General features: G+C 41.0%; 1 protein-coding gene across 3 annotated transcripts in view; it reads left to right on the top strand.

Moving 5' to 3' along the window:
* CYP39A1 (cytochrome P450 family 39 subfamily A member 1) overlaps positions 1-13,924 on the top strand; it is a 67,474-nt gene extending 53,550 nt beyond the window's left edge. For 2 of the 3 annotated variants that reach the window (XM_082639515.1, XM_082639514.1), the window contains exons 11-12: positions 8,570-8,657; positions 12,294-13,924. In XM_082639515.1, the coding sequence (XP_082495641.1) occupies positions 8,570-8,657; positions 12,294-12,365 (160 nt within the window). In that variant the 3' untranslated portion in view covers positions 12,366-13,924. Of the gene's footprint in view, positions 1-1,016; positions 1,062-8,569; positions 8,658-12,293 lie in introns of those variants that run through there. The other variant, XM_082639516.1, reaches the window with a different exon arrangement.
* Positions 13,925-15,360: the final 1,436 nt, after the last annotated feature.

Genomic DNA, 15,360 nt, shown 5'->3' with positions numbered 1-15,360 from the left:
CTGGGCGAGGCTGCCAGATCCTTTTATTAACTTCTAGCCATGCTTCTCTCTCCTTTCTGCTTTACTGAGGGGCAGTGACTCACTCAAAGGAGCCCAGAAACCATTGGTGAAACCGCAGTCATTACTTTCCCAGCCATCTCATTCTGACACTTCATGATGAGGCTAAGATTTAAGTCTGTCAAGAACAGAAGCAGCAAATTCCAGAGTGATTTTTTTAAATTTATTTTTTATACAGCAGGTTCTTGTTAGTTATCTGTTTTATACATATTCGTGTATATATGTCAATCCCAGTCTCCCAATTCATCCGACCACCATCACCCCCCCACCCCTACTTTCCCCCTTTGGTGTCCATAACGTTTGTTCTCTACATCTGCCTTGCAAACCAGAGTGATTTTTGATACTTAGGCCAAAGTGCTTGTAAAATAAAACATGTTCATTTCTGCTCCAAAAATGCCAGAAAGGACCCTCTTTTCCTTTATTTACCAAATAGATCACTAGCCTCTCAGTCGTGCACAGGACACCTGCACAGGATTTGTAGCCGTTGGAGAGAAAAAAAGGGCACTTTGGGCTAGGTATCTCCCCACCACTTTTTTTTGGTTTGTTTTTCATGGGCTTTCTCCCCTCATCAGACTGAGTTACTGCTCTTTGATAAGTTTGGTCTCTTTGTTTTTCAGAAAGAAGTTTCAGCTCCTAGAAAAAGAGGACTGGCATTAAAACTGTGCTATATCACAATTGCCCATGGGTTATTATCTCTCCATCGTTACTGTCTTCTTCTTCCTTGCTAATTGCCCTAATTTTCATTTGGAGATTCGTGGGATGCTGAGGTCCTATTCCGCCCCCAGGAATAGGAATGAGGCACTGTTCCCTAAGTCAATTCTCACATCCCATCCCTGTGCCCTCCCTCCCTTCCCATAGTGATTGATTTTAGTCTTGCCTTGTGTTTTAAGCAGTACAATTAACTACCAAGTGAAAGTTTCTGTTGAGACTTCTGGGTCAGAAATAATCATTCCCTGTAGGATGTGAATAATGAAGCACTTGGCCCCAGAAACTGTCGGCAGCTATTTTGAGACTATAAAAGCAGGATGAAGTTGGTACCATAGAGCAGAGCAGCAGAGGCGAACTGGCTTCATGGTAACATCGTTGAGCCGTTGGAGTGATCTCTGCCTGAGGCCAGCACCAGCTCTAGGTTTTTCAGGTACATAAATCGATACAGTCCCTTCAATACCGAAACCAGTCTAATGGGGTTTTCTGTCACTTGCAACCAAAAGCGTCCTAAGTAATATATAATTTCCTTAAATGCAAAAGCTTTCTTTCAAGATCTGTTGAACTCCATGAAATATTGTATTAACATATACTAACCACATCAGTTAATAGCTTTCTAAATAGCTTGGGCTTTGTAAGGGTGGGGGGGGGGAGTTTCATTTACCCTGGGTATATCACCAAAGTAAACAAAAACAAATGTCACTTCTTAAATTTTTCCTCCTGGAGGGTCTGGAATTTAAGATATAGCACAAGATCAATTCTATTTAGTGGGTAATTCATCTTAATGAAGGCAGTAATGTTCCTTTGCCCTTTTCTTGAATAAGAAGCTTTAGAAAGAGGTATCCAGTGTCTAGCTCATAGTTCATACATAGGGGAGTTTTTCTTCTAGTAGGATCACCGTTAAAATAATCCTGCCTGCCACCCTGAAAAGCAGTGACCTCAGAGACAGTACTCCCACTAGGACATGATTCTCATCTTCCCAGTGAAACAGAAAACTGCATCTCAAGTCAAGAAGCCCCGAGGTCCTCCAGACCTTTCCTCTTTGCTTCCTCAACTGCTTTCTCTCCAACTTTTCCTCCTTCTAAATATGTCCCATTCCCTTCTCTTCTCTTTCTCACATCTTTTCTTCTTTTCCTGCTCTTCCAGTTTACCCTAATCCTGTTCTCATTTTATTTTGGATTTGCTTCCCCATATTTAGGACCATCATCTCTCTGCTCACTCTTCCAGATTTTGCCCACACCATCATTCCCAATCAAACGTTTGGTGCCCCAGCCATAATGTTTCCTGTGTAGCTGAGGTATTCTCGCTAATTTTAATTTTGTGTGCTAAAACTAAAAGTTTGATAAACTACATCTTTTAACATATTTTTTCCCTTTCTGCTTGTCAAGTGCCTCTAGATCAGTGATTCTCAAGTATGATCCCCAGACCACCAGTGATAACATTACATGGAAACTTGTAAAAAATGCAAATGGGGCTGACCTTCCCCAGAACTACTAAGTCAGAAACTCTGGGGGTCGGCCAAGCAACTTGCGTTTGAACAAGCTTTTCCATGTGATTCTGATGCATGCTAAAGCGTGAGAAACACTGGTCGAGATTATTTTGCCTCCTGTCTTATAGGTTTTTATTTTCCTATAAGATTTCTTAAAGGGGGTGAGGTTGTGGGAAAAGTACTTCCCCTTTAACTTGAATAGCCATGCTTCAATGAAGGATGCCTGTGAAAGTATGTCTGTATGCTGCCTTCTCTGAATTCCAGGGCAAGACCATTCTATTTTCATAAGCTGCAGCTGGTAGCAACTAGGAATATACTTCAGAGCCCCTGCTCCTGGTAACAGTGGCAGTTTTCCAGCCCATGCTGGCACTGCCCTCGATGACGTCTAGTAGGAAAGAAAGAGAGAGATTTTCTTTTAAAAAGGGGAAGAGGGATTCAGTCTCAAAATCCAGACATCTAAAATGAAAATCCTTCCTTACCGCTAACCCTAGCATTCCTCCTGTACTCTCGGTTTCTCTTCCATGTCTCACTGATCTCCTAGGCCTGGGCTTCTGGAGCCCCCTTTGCTCCTCCCTCTTCTCAGCCTGCCATGTCTACTCCCACCTCCTAAACCAGGTCGTCCTGCCCCAGGTGATGTCATCATTTTCTTACCCTTCCCCCAGCTGTATTATCTCTTCTTTCAATCCATCTTACTCACTACATACCCATGAATTTTCCTTAAATAATTAGCTCGAATTGTCACTTTCTTGTGAAGACTCTGGCACCACTGCCTGCCAGCCAAACTCCTCAGCCTAGAACTCCAGACTCTCCAAAAATCTGACACAAATATATCTTTCTGAACATCTGGGAACGCCCACCCCAGAGGGTCTACCAGTTGTCCCCTGACTACCATGCCCATTCCTCCCCTCACACTCACTCTATACTGGGTCTGGAATGCCCCCATTCAACATGTCTACTTATTGAAGCCTGTCCTTCCATCCAGGTCTAGCTCAGGTGTCACCTCCACATAGAGTTGGTCAACTCTGGATTACAGTGCTTGCTCCAGACCCCAAATCTCCATAGCCCTTCTGTTTCTACATTTATCTTACATTGTTACCTTTCCCATCTCTCCATGTGCATTACTAGCAATGTGAGGGTAGAGTCCAGGTTTTGTAGGACTTTGTGTTCTGTGTAGCTTGAACATTTATTTACAAAGGGGGAAAACACACAAGTACTCAGTATTTAAGGAATTTTCAACATGTTTATATTTTAATGAGCTTTATTTGTAGATGTGTAATGTTCTTGTAAGTGTAAAAAATACATATTATAAATAATATGCCTCATTATTTTCACTGTTTTGACATTAGAAGTACTAAGAAAACATTCCTAGCATGAACATAGCTCAGCTTGCTTCTGAGGAGCTTTTGTAAAAATACGGATTTATGAGGCTCATTTTCTTTGGAGTAACGGAGCTTTTAATGTCACAGGTATGTATGTGTTAGTCCCTGATGTTTTAGACATTGAACAAAATTCAGTAACATGGTGAAGACTTGAAAGCACAATTTATTTTTTGCCATTGCAAAAAAGTTAACTTTATTTAGTGGATAATTTAGGTAATTCTGCTAGAATATCCAAATATTTGGATTTGGAGAAAATAAGAGTTTTAGCACATATTACTTTATGATCTGTATTATTAACTCATCTTACTTTTATTTTAACCAGAATATCAAAATGTTTAGAAATGATAGTAAATGTAATATTAATTTTTATACAATTTCAATAACCAATACTAATTTACTAACTGAACTAACTTAACCCTCAAAAAAAAAAAGAAGAAAAATACTAAAGCCTCACAATGCACACAGTATTAGTTGGTCAAAAGCCTGAACTATAGTTTTACCTTAAAGGAAATTCAGTTTTATGATTTTTAAGAACATCACAGGGACTAAAGTTAGTTAAGGAAATGCTTACAGGTTCTAGTGGAAAACTATTTTAGTGAACTGATAAACATTAGCTCTATTTCTAATCAAAACATGCATAATGTTTCTAAAATAGTTCAACTTGTGCTCTTAAATAGCTTATGAACTATTTCTTGTTTACATGACTTATTTGCGTGATAGAGGAAATATTCATTGAGGGCCTCTTATGTATAATAATGTTTAAAGAACCTTCATTTTCACATATAAGTATAATTTTTCAGTACAATTTATTCACAAGGTCTGTTGTATTTTTAGGGTCAAAGTCTCAACACTGTCACATGACACATTCAAGCCCCTGGGTGAGCCAGTTCCTCGTTTCTTCCTGCTCGGTCCACTCCATTTCTCATCGCCTCACCTTCTACAGGGAGTAGACCACTTGCAGGCCCCTAGGCATTCCAGGGCCCCTTCCAAGCCTGTGCCTTGGTTACCCTCTGACTGGAGGGACTTCTTCCCTGGAATAGCCCCACCTACCCTGCCAAATGGACCCTTGTACTTATTGCCGCAGTGCCTCTCCTCCAGGGACTGAAGAGGAAGGATGCCAGGCACCCTTTCCCCAGGGGGCTGAGTTCAGAGAAGCGCTCCCGTCATGGCAAGCTAAAGTTAGAGAAGGGCTGAAAACAGAGTTCTAAGAAAACAGGATTTGTTTAGATAAAGGAGAACCTTTATCCAAAAACTGTTTTATAATTTCCACATGCAAAATTAGCAAGCATTTTTCTAGTGCTGCCAGGTAACCGCTGAATGTCGGGAAGTCACTGCTTATTCTACCAAACACAAAATATCAGTTTAGTGAGCTCATCTAATTTACTTCTAGGAAGGGTGCTAAGGCCTGAGAAGGGTTGGCTGTTTTATGCAAGAGGGAATGTTAATGTTTCATTCTACACGTGGGTACTCGTTGCCACCTTTCCCGTTAGATACGGAATTCACGGCCTCCATGAAACGTTTTCTTCACAGGGCTTTGGAGATAATCACTCTCTTTTCATTATCCTACCCCTTTGGCTACTTCTTCTCAGGCTCCCTTGCTCATCTTCCTCACATTTCTTTTTTTTTTTGAATTTGAGGAAATTCCTATCAGACATTCTTTTTTTTTTTTTTAATCTTTATTTTATTTATTTTTGGCTGTGTTGAGTCTTCGTTTCTGTGCGAGGGCTTTCTCTAGTTGCGGCAAGCGGGGGCCACTCTTCATCGCGGTGCATGGGCCTCTCACTGTTGCGGCCTCTCGTTGCGGAGCACAGGCTCCAGACGCGCAGGCTCAGTAGTTGTGACTCACGGGCCTAGTTGCTCTGTGGCATGTGGGATCTTCCCAGACCAGGGCTCGAACCCGAGTCCCCTGCATTGACAGGCAGATTCTCAACCACTGCACCACCAGGGAAGCCCCTTCCTCACATTTCTAACCTCCAAATTTTGGACTGCCCCAGGGCTCTCTCCTCAGATTTCTTATTTTTTTCTATTAAACTTGTTCCCTACGTGACTTCATCCTATCCCTTGGCTTTAAATAATTGTCTGAATAGTGATGACTCTGTATTTATATCTCTTGTACCTCCAGCCCTGACTGAATCCCCACCCAAACACCAGGCTCATCCCCAACCTCCACTCAACATCTCCACTGGATGTCTCCAAGGCACTGGTCTATAGCAGGCTGCACTGAACAGGTCCAAAAGTGAGCTCCGCAAGTGCTCTTCCTTCGGCCTTCCCCACTGCTATATCCTTGTGTTTCCTCAGGCCAAAAACTTGGAGTCGTCCTTGACTCTTTATGTTCTCCACATTTGTCATGCAAACCATCAGCCATCCTACAAACTATATACAGATGCTAACCATGACTCTTCCATCATCCTGGTCCAAGTCACCACTTTCCATTGCCTGGAAGATTATAATGGCTTCCTAATCAGTCTTCTAGCAGCACATTATAGTTTATTCTCAATGTAGCAGCCAAATGATCCTTTTAAAACTTAAGTCAGATTTGTTTAAAATTGTCTAATGGCTTGTCTCCCAGAACAAAATGAAGTCTTTAATGTGCCCATAAGGTTAAGGTGATAGTCAGTCATTCTGTAGAGAATCTGAAGAACAAACATTTGGATATATCTTAAGGAAATTGGACATGGTGTGCCCATCACGGGCTGCTTTGAAAAGATCAAGTCCCAAGGACAACCATCATGGCCAGAAGTGGACATCCTAATTTGTTAGAAGTTTGACAGAAACTTAGTTGTGAGGGATTCTGAACCTGCAAATTAGCAAAATTGCTTTTTATTAGAATCGCTGCTAACTTTGATCTGAATCAATAAAGATTGGGATGTTGTATTTCATAGACATTGACACTCAGCTGGAATGAATTATCTTTAGCATTTCTAAGTAGGTAGGATTAAATTTACATCACAAATCTTCGTGAAGAATTGATCTGGTATCCAAGTAGGTCCTAACAACACCTGGAGTGGTCCAGATTTCATTTGAAATAAAATATAGGCAAGATGTTTCAAGAATACCAGCGGGAAACAAATCTAATTATCTGATATGAATAGCAGATCATTCATATTCATTCATTCATTCATGCAATCAACAAACACTGAGGATTCAATGATAAATAAGACATGGTTCCTGCTTTTGTGAAGATGGTAGTCTATAAGGGGAGAAAGGCATGAAAACAATTAACTGTAATAGAGTGGGCTTGTAGGATAAGTGTGTTAGTTGAGGGATGTTAAAAGTGCCACAGAAACATAGAAAAGGATGGAAAGGTTAAGGAAATTGAATCTGCTTTATGGAGGCATCACCTTCCATCATCTATTCATCTATTCAGCCAACATTAGTAGGCACCAGCAGAGCCCTCTGCACTGTGTTAAGGCCCAACAATATAACCCCAGGAGAGGGATGGCCAATAAGCCATCACAGTTCAGTGCAATAGATACAAAGGCTGAAATGTGCACTGGGAACCGTGGAATGGAGAGGAAGGACACCTCAGCCCAGAAGCAAGAGACCAGGGAATGCCTCCAGTGGAAACTGAGCCTCAGGCAGGGGAAGGGCTTGCAACAGAGAACATCGGCATTCAGGGAACTCAAGTATGCAGTGTGGCAAGAGCACGGGTTTCAAGGAGGAGCTATGGGGGAGAGGAGTCTGGAGAAATAGGGAGAGAGCAGATCTTCAAGGGCTGGCGGTGTTCCCTGTGGCATTTGGAAGGAAATGAGAAGCATTGACAGGTGGTATGTGTGTGTATGTATGCATGTGTGTAAAATGAGGAAACAGTGATAGATTTCTGTTTTAGAGAGTTTACTCTAGTGGGAGAGTGAAGGATAGAGTGGAGAGAAGTGACACCGGAAATAAAGCAACCAATCTGGAAGCCCAGGTGATTCAGGAATCCAGGACATAAATAGATGATGAAGACCTACACTGGGGAGCAGTGGAGGGACTGGAGATAGGGGATAAGGAGAGGGACTGGGGAAACATTTGGAAGATAAAACACCTCAGTGCCTAAGTGGACAGGAAGGGGAATGGAGAGGATTGGGTCTGTGATGATGAACAGTTTTCTGATGTTGGACTAATCATACTTATTAGGGGCCACTCCCCCTAAAATGGTTTGCCTTCCCTAAGGAGAGCTCAAAACAACCCACTGGGATGCCAGGAGATGTAGCAGAATTCCATTTACACTTTTCTCGGTTTTTAAATGTCTATGTATATGTGTCTACAAAGTCGACAATAAACTAATATGGTTGTATGCTATACAATCTGTAAATAAATGATTATCAATATATTGTAGAGTATGCTCAAACATTTTATTATGAGAGGTATATGATCAAAAAACTTGGAGACTGAGTGCAGGATTACAAAAGGAAAAAATTTGGTAGCTATGGGGAATTATAGGTGCCTACAGATATTTAGGCAGTAACTTCCAGTGGGCAATAAGGGTCTAGATCAGACAGGACTGTCCAATGGAGATTTCTGTGATCATAGAAAAGTTCTAAATATGTACTGTTCAGTATGGTGGCCGGTAACCACTTATGGCCATTGAGTGCTTAAAATGTGGTTAGTGAAACTGAGGAACTGAAATTTTTTATTTTGATAAATTTAAATTTATTTAAGTAACAGCCACGTGTAGCTACCGGTTACCATATTAGGACAGATATAAAACTTAGGAGAGAGACCTGGGATCTCATTCATTAAGTGCTTCCACTGGCTAAGCATTTTACATACATTTTAAAGCAATGTGATCATCCCAACTACCCTTCTTTACTCTATCCTTTTAATAATACAAGTTTATATTGCAAAGAAGAGCACATTTGCTGTGAAATATGTGTAATTTATAGATATTCTTTATTGGTAGATATTTATGCATCTTTTACAACCAAGCACCAATTTTACTTTCTTTTTCTTTCAGGTGGCTGGCTCTGTTGGAGATTCAAATATTTATTATTTTAATATTGTATTATTATGACTGTAGTCTTCTAGACCCATTGCCAAGACAGGTAAGTGTTTTCAGAATTTTGAGTAGCATGACTTTCAAATTTGATATAAACTCTAACTCTTTGGTTTTCATTACTGGGGATGAGCTGACTGATTTCCTCACTTAGACTCATCTTAACAGATGATCTCTGCAGACTGAGAAGATACTCCCTTAATTCCAGGTCAATTCTATGTGCCCCATTATCACAAGACCAGGACCTAATAGTAGCATTTCCACCACTTAGTGTTAGGAGCTCCTCAATGAATTTACCAATTTTAACCCTTTTCCCAGGGAAAAATAGACATGGCCTTCATGTTGGGCTTGTTTCCCTAGAAAGGCATGTCTCTGGGTCCAAAAGTGAACCATGAGTTTTGGAGGCAAGTCAGAACCCTTAGTCCATTTGGAAAGCAATGGCACAAAGGAAATGAACCCACAGTAGAAACAGTGAACATAAATGAAAAGGCCATGACCTTTTCTGACCTCTGACCATTGGATATCTCAATCATTTAACTCCTCTGTGTTGCTATAGTTCTGTTCTCTTAGACCAATGGCCCTCAAACTGGTGTGAGCATCAGAATTACCTGGGACGGGGGGCTTGTTAGAACATGGAATCCTGGGCCCTAGCCCTAGAGTTCTTGATGAGTATATCTGGGGAGGGGCTTGAGAATTTCTATTTCTGACAAGTTCTGGGTGCTGTTGATGCCTCACTTTGAGGACCACTGTGCTAGGAAACAAGGGAAAGTTCCGTTTAATTCCAAATGTTTGGAAGTCCCTTTGAAAACTCTGGATAAAAAGGTGTTATTTAAACTGAGGGTGAAGCTGAGAAATGAAGCATTGAAATCTCAGGGCTATTCACATAGCACTTTGTGCTATGATTTACTCTTGATTATTAAGGGCTAATATATGGAGGGATACATAAAACTCTTGGGTGACATTTCAGTAGAAATTCTGTAAGTGTATAAATGACACAGAAAATATTATATTACTCACAAATATGCACATTTCAGCACTTTGCCTTGATTTCTTTTGCACTTCTATTTTGAGTACAAGCAACAGTGATAAAGAGCTCTCAAAATCTGACGATGAAGGGGAAATCAAAACACCCTTCACAAAGGTTTTCCGCTGAGTACAGTTTTGTTGGCAAAATGAAGACTGAAGCCAGGATTTACAGGCACCAAATACTAGTTTCTGATCCTCTGAGATAGATGTCACAATTTTGTCCACGACTGACTCAGCATCTAACCATTTTCCCACCAGCAAGAAGACACAGGAATGCCTTTTCACATTAGAAGGATGTCACTTGTCAAAACCATGTGACACCTAACTCTGGAGATCAGTCATTTTGACCAAATCCTTAGGCAGGATTTTTCCCAGCACTTTCTTCCTAGCTAGGAATTCTATTAGTTGTATTTATTATACTTTTTTTAATTTTAATTTTAATTTTTTTAATTTTTAAAAAAATTTTTGAAGATATTCACCATGTATTTCTTCTTTAGGGCTTTATTTATTTATTTATTTATTTTTATATTTATTTTTGGCTGTGTTGGGTCTTCGTTTCTGTGCGAGGGCTTTCTCTAGTTGTGGCAAGTGGGGGCCACTCTTCATCGCGGTGCGCGGGCCTCTCACTATCGCTGCCTCTCTTGTTGCGGAGCACAGGCTCCAGATGCGCAGGCTCAGTAGTTGTGGCTCACGGGCCTAGTTCCTCCACGGCATGTGGGATCTTCCCGGACCAGGGCTCGAACCCGTGTCCCCTGCATTGGCAGGCAGATTCTGAACCACTGCACCACCAGGGAAGCCCCTATGCTTTTTTTAAAAACATACATCCTATTACTGTTTTGACCCCACTAAGAACATTTTTCAAAGAAATGTTACCTCAGTTTGTAAAAAATACAAGTCTGAGAGAATTCTCATCTCAAAGGGCATTTCATTTCACAGTTTCTATTTTAGAAAGGTCAATTAAAATTATTTAATTATTGGACTTATGTTACCAAGTTGTGAAAGCAGGTGATCAAAAAATACAGGAAATGACCTTCCAATTACCAAGCTCTTGTAGGAGGGGGATGGGTTGCCAGGGCATGTTCCAGACACTCTGTTGTCAAGTGCAGGGAAATCACAGGACTGGAAACCAGCTCCCCCAAAGGAATATACTTGCCACAAGAGCAAAACTCAAAGGCTAGCATCCCCGTGATTTTACTTTTGTAAAATTTTTTACTTTTGTAACAGTGTTTTATTTTACCTCAAACGGTGTGAAGAAAGCAATTTAATCTTAGCTCTCTCCCAATAAGAACCAAACAATAAGGAAACATTACAAAACTTTCCAGGATCCGTGATTGGTCAGCCATGTCCAGTTGCTGGCAATGGGGACTACTATTCCATTCTGAGCATTCATAAGAAGACCCACTTCACTTCTCTCCCAAAAGCAAGCACATTTTTTGCCAACACAGTGGGGTTTTATTTGGTTGATTGGTTTTGCTCTGCTTTACCTTTGGGGGTAAGGACATGGATTCTTAGAAAATCTCACAAAACCTATGGATCCCCTTTCTAGAAAAGTACACACCTCTTCATACACACAAAATTGTGACTGCAATTTCAGAGAGTCCATGGAAGTTCTGCAACTCATTCTGTCAACTGTCCTAAGAATCCCCTTGGGGAGGTGCCCTTTCTTTCAAACTGATGACAAATAAACAGATGATCTAAATTGGATTGCCCTCCTCCTTCGTCACTCTTCCCCCAACCCTCAGGGCTGACAGAACAGGTTCCTTTTCTTATTCAAGCTCCTAAGCTTCAACAACCTCTTTGTATTGGATTGGCCAAATAGATTTTTCGGGTTTTTCCGTAGGAAAAAACCGAGTAAACTTTTTGGTCAACCCTATATTCTTTGCAAGCAACCGACCTCCCCTCACCCCCCAACACGTTCACCCCTTGTTCATAACTAAGACATAACATAACGTATCAGAACATCTGGAACCACAAAAGATCCTTATGGAAAATTGTGATCTTAGGTCCCCTGTAATAGTGGTTCGCACCGCCAACACCATGTTTGTTTTGTTTTGTTTTGTTTTCGGTACGCGGGCCTCTCACTGCCGTGGCCTCTCCCGTTGCGGAGCACAGGCTCTGGACGCGCAGGCTCAGCGGCCATCGCTCACGGGCCCAGCTGCTCCACGGCATGTGGGATCTTCCCGGACCGGGGCATGAACCCATGTCCCCTCCATCGGCAGGCGGACTCTCAACCACTGCGCCACCAGGGAAGCCCACCATGTTGTCTTATGAACATCTATAACATGTGGCATAGAGGTCTCACCCAGCGATTATACATGAAGTGTCACAGATTGGGGGCCAGGAATGTAGAAAGAGCTTTTATTAAAGGGTACTCTCTTTATCCAGATATAAAGTGAAAGGTGGGTGGCAGGCCCATAGCACTGGGGTATGTGAAACTGTGAAGAGGCTGCTGTTAGAATAAGGGAATTGCCTCCTTTGCTGTCCCTTGAACGGAGGGCTAAAATTGATGCTTACCATGGAGAACTCATCAAGCAAAACCTTCCAGTCTTTCAAACCTAAGCTCTGTACGTTTCAGGAACAATCACATTGAATAAACCTTAGGTCCAAACTGTTGGCTTATGTCCCTTAACTTCTATATATTCTGCATTTCTGCTTTTAGAGTTCTCTCCATTTGGTGGGTGTCCAGCAGCCGGAAGGACAATGCCGAATTCAATTTAAACAAAGAAAATGACGTCTGCTGGGCCTAAGGAGGGCCAGGGCCTTCTGGAGGAGTGACTGCCCCCCATCCTCTAGCCTGGCAGCACCTAGACCTGAGTTTGACTAAAACGTATCACTTAATTTTGTTTAAGGATTCAGTTCAAGACAATGTCCAGATGGGATGTGTGTTTGGTGTCTCAAGAGTAGACCAAGAATCTGACATCACTCTATATCTACTGATATAGAGACCCCAATACAGGGTTTATAGAAAATGTTTCCATGATCCAAAAAGAGGCATTTCTTAAGAAGTTGGAATTTGGTTTCATGCATTACTGTATCAAAACTTTAAATAGAAATAATGTCACTTGAATGAAAATTTTACTATATTAAATTTACTGTGAAGACAACATACTTAAACTTCTATTTTGCAAAAGGCTAAAAGTCTTAGACTCTAAAAAGTATTAAATAATGATTTCTGGAAAATTGCTATTTTTCTTAATATGATTCTTAGCTCTAGCAATTGAAATTCTTAAACCGCTATTAATATAATTCTTTATTAAACATGTCTAACACTAAAAGTATGAATAATATGATAGCTTTCTAACACCTATGAAGTCAGGGATCATGTCTGACACTCATTTCTACACTCAACTATGCCTAGGACAGCACCTTCTCTATAGGACATATTCAATACATGTATGTCGATTGGTGTACTGATTTGTATTTTAGTTAAGATAAAAGCACTCCTTTGACTCAAGGTGTTTGTAATTGTAGTTTGAGATAATATTTTTCCTAATTTATAGAAACTCAAATGAAGTGATGTGTCAAGGCAAATAACAACATTTCAATCTATTAAGACTTTTGCCTGAAATGCTTACTATGAAATCCGGAAAAGAAATCCTATCATGTTCAGGGAAAATATATGATACTAATAAAAGCATGATCGGTGATGTCATGATTTGTCCTCTAACAGTCAATGAAATGCCGCCTACCTCCTTGATTTCACAATAAGTAAGTTTTGGAGTGCATGTTGTCCTCTGGATTATTTGCTCCCCTGTGTGAGAATTATCTGGTGGGGTTGATAACGATTGCTTAGTCATCTGTTTCCTACCAATGAGCAGATGACTCCCTAGGAGAAAATTAAGTACTTTGAAATGCATTAACTCTCCGGGACTAATACAGTGATTTTGAAGCTTAGCTAGCAGTTTACAGCGTAGCTTAGCAGGCTCGGAGGTCTGGAGACTGAAGGGGCTAAAGAAAGCAGTTTAGAATCCACAGGAGATCTGAGAACGGCAGACAACTACCTGGCGGGTTCTTCTAAATATGGCAGGTATGTTCCCAGGGAAGGCTTGTCCTCCCCCAAGCAGCTGAGGCCCACAGCCATACACTGTATTTGCAAGTAATAGACACTTGAGCTGAATTTGCAGACCCTCAGGGCAGTGTTTATTTCCTTATTATTGCTTGGTAAGGATGAACCTTAGCTGACAAGTTCATGCACTTTAAAAACACAGTGCAGATGCAGGAGGTCTACTGACCTTTGAAATGATACATGGTGAGATGAATATACTTGGAGGTCCCTATTTTTATTTCCTTAGCCTGGGATTCTATATTATGTATATGAATATAATGTATATTCATATATATATGTAAAAATACATACATTGGTATACATTTATATGTTTTAACTTGAGTTTTCCAGAAAGCAGAGTCTGAGACAGACTTGTGTGCAGTGCAGATAGTTTACCTGAGACGTGCTCCCAGGCAGCAGAAATAAGGGATCGGAAAGAATACACCATAATTGAGTTACGTTATCAAGGTAGATGTCCTAGCCCCTATTTCAGAGGACAAGCAATGAGGGGTGGGGGGACCACGTTCAAGTGTGGGCACGTGAGGGGTGGCTGGAGTGCTGGTTAGGTGACGAGCGTGGAATTCTCAGTGTAGTTTTGATCATGTTTTCATACAAATGTGAGATCACCTATATGCAGAACATCCTTGTGCAGGCAGCCATCACGGCATGTGTAATTATTAATAGTAACCCTCTTTTTTCTCTTGTCCCCCAACAGGCAGGGGCACAAATTATAACTTCATTTTTACTTGGCAGCCTGAAACAAGGAAGAGCTCACGTATTTACTGACAGAATTGCAGAACTAAATGGTGGCGCCCTTGGAAACTTGTAATTAAAGCAGGAAATGGGGAAGGAGGGGCCATTAAAACTTAAATTAGGAAGTCACTGCTGAAACTTAAGTGTAAGCATTTAGTTAGAGTTTCGTACTCATTAAAAGGCACGTCCTTTCAAGATTTTAATTTGGAAAAAAAAGGAAGTGTCAATCTATTCAGGCTACTGTAACAAAATACCATAGACTGGGTGGCTTATAAACCACAGAAATTTATATCTCACAGTTCTGAAGGTGGGGAAGCTCAAGACCAAGGTGCCAGTATGGTTGAGTTCTACTAAGACCCTCTTCCTGGTATAGTCAGTAATTTCTCTATGTCCTCACGCGGTGGAAGGGGTGAGGGGTCTCATAAGAATAACCATCCCATTCATGAGGGCTCCACCCTCATGACCTAATCGACTCCAAAAGGCCCCGCCTCCTAAACCATCAACTTTGGGAGGATTCAACACGTGAACTTGGGGAAGGCACAAACAATCAGACCATAGCAGGAAGTAATCCTCCACCGTTGCTTAACTTTCTAAGTAGACTAGTAGAGATCTAGCTATATATTTTGCTCTAAAGGAGGACCCTGAACAGCACTTGGAAATGCAGATGAATCCGGCTCTTGGGGCCCCCCATCTCTTGATGAAGCAGCCAGGAGCCTGGAATTGTCTCTGTGAGCATCCACACAGGAGTGGACCATGACACGTGACTTTCATCAGCACTTTTGTTTTCAAAAAGTTTTTAGAATAAATGTCTCCATATTTCTCCATTCATGTTGGGTTTGGGTAATTAAAATGAACTTATTAGAGTTTTGTTGTTAGTTTTTAAATCTTATTTTTTGGTATTTTAATTAATGGCTATGGGTGGTTACTG

The sequence above is a fragment of the Mesoplodon mirus genome (assembly GCF_964341445.2).
Source record: "Mesoplodon mirus genome assembly, chromosome: 12".
NCBI classification, from domain to species: Eukaryota; Metazoa; Chordata; class Mammalia; order Artiodactyla; family Ziphiidae; genus Mesoplodon; species Mesoplodon mirus.
Note: the sequence above shows the minus strand (reverse complement) of the source record. Positions and strands in the feature narration are given on the sequence as shown.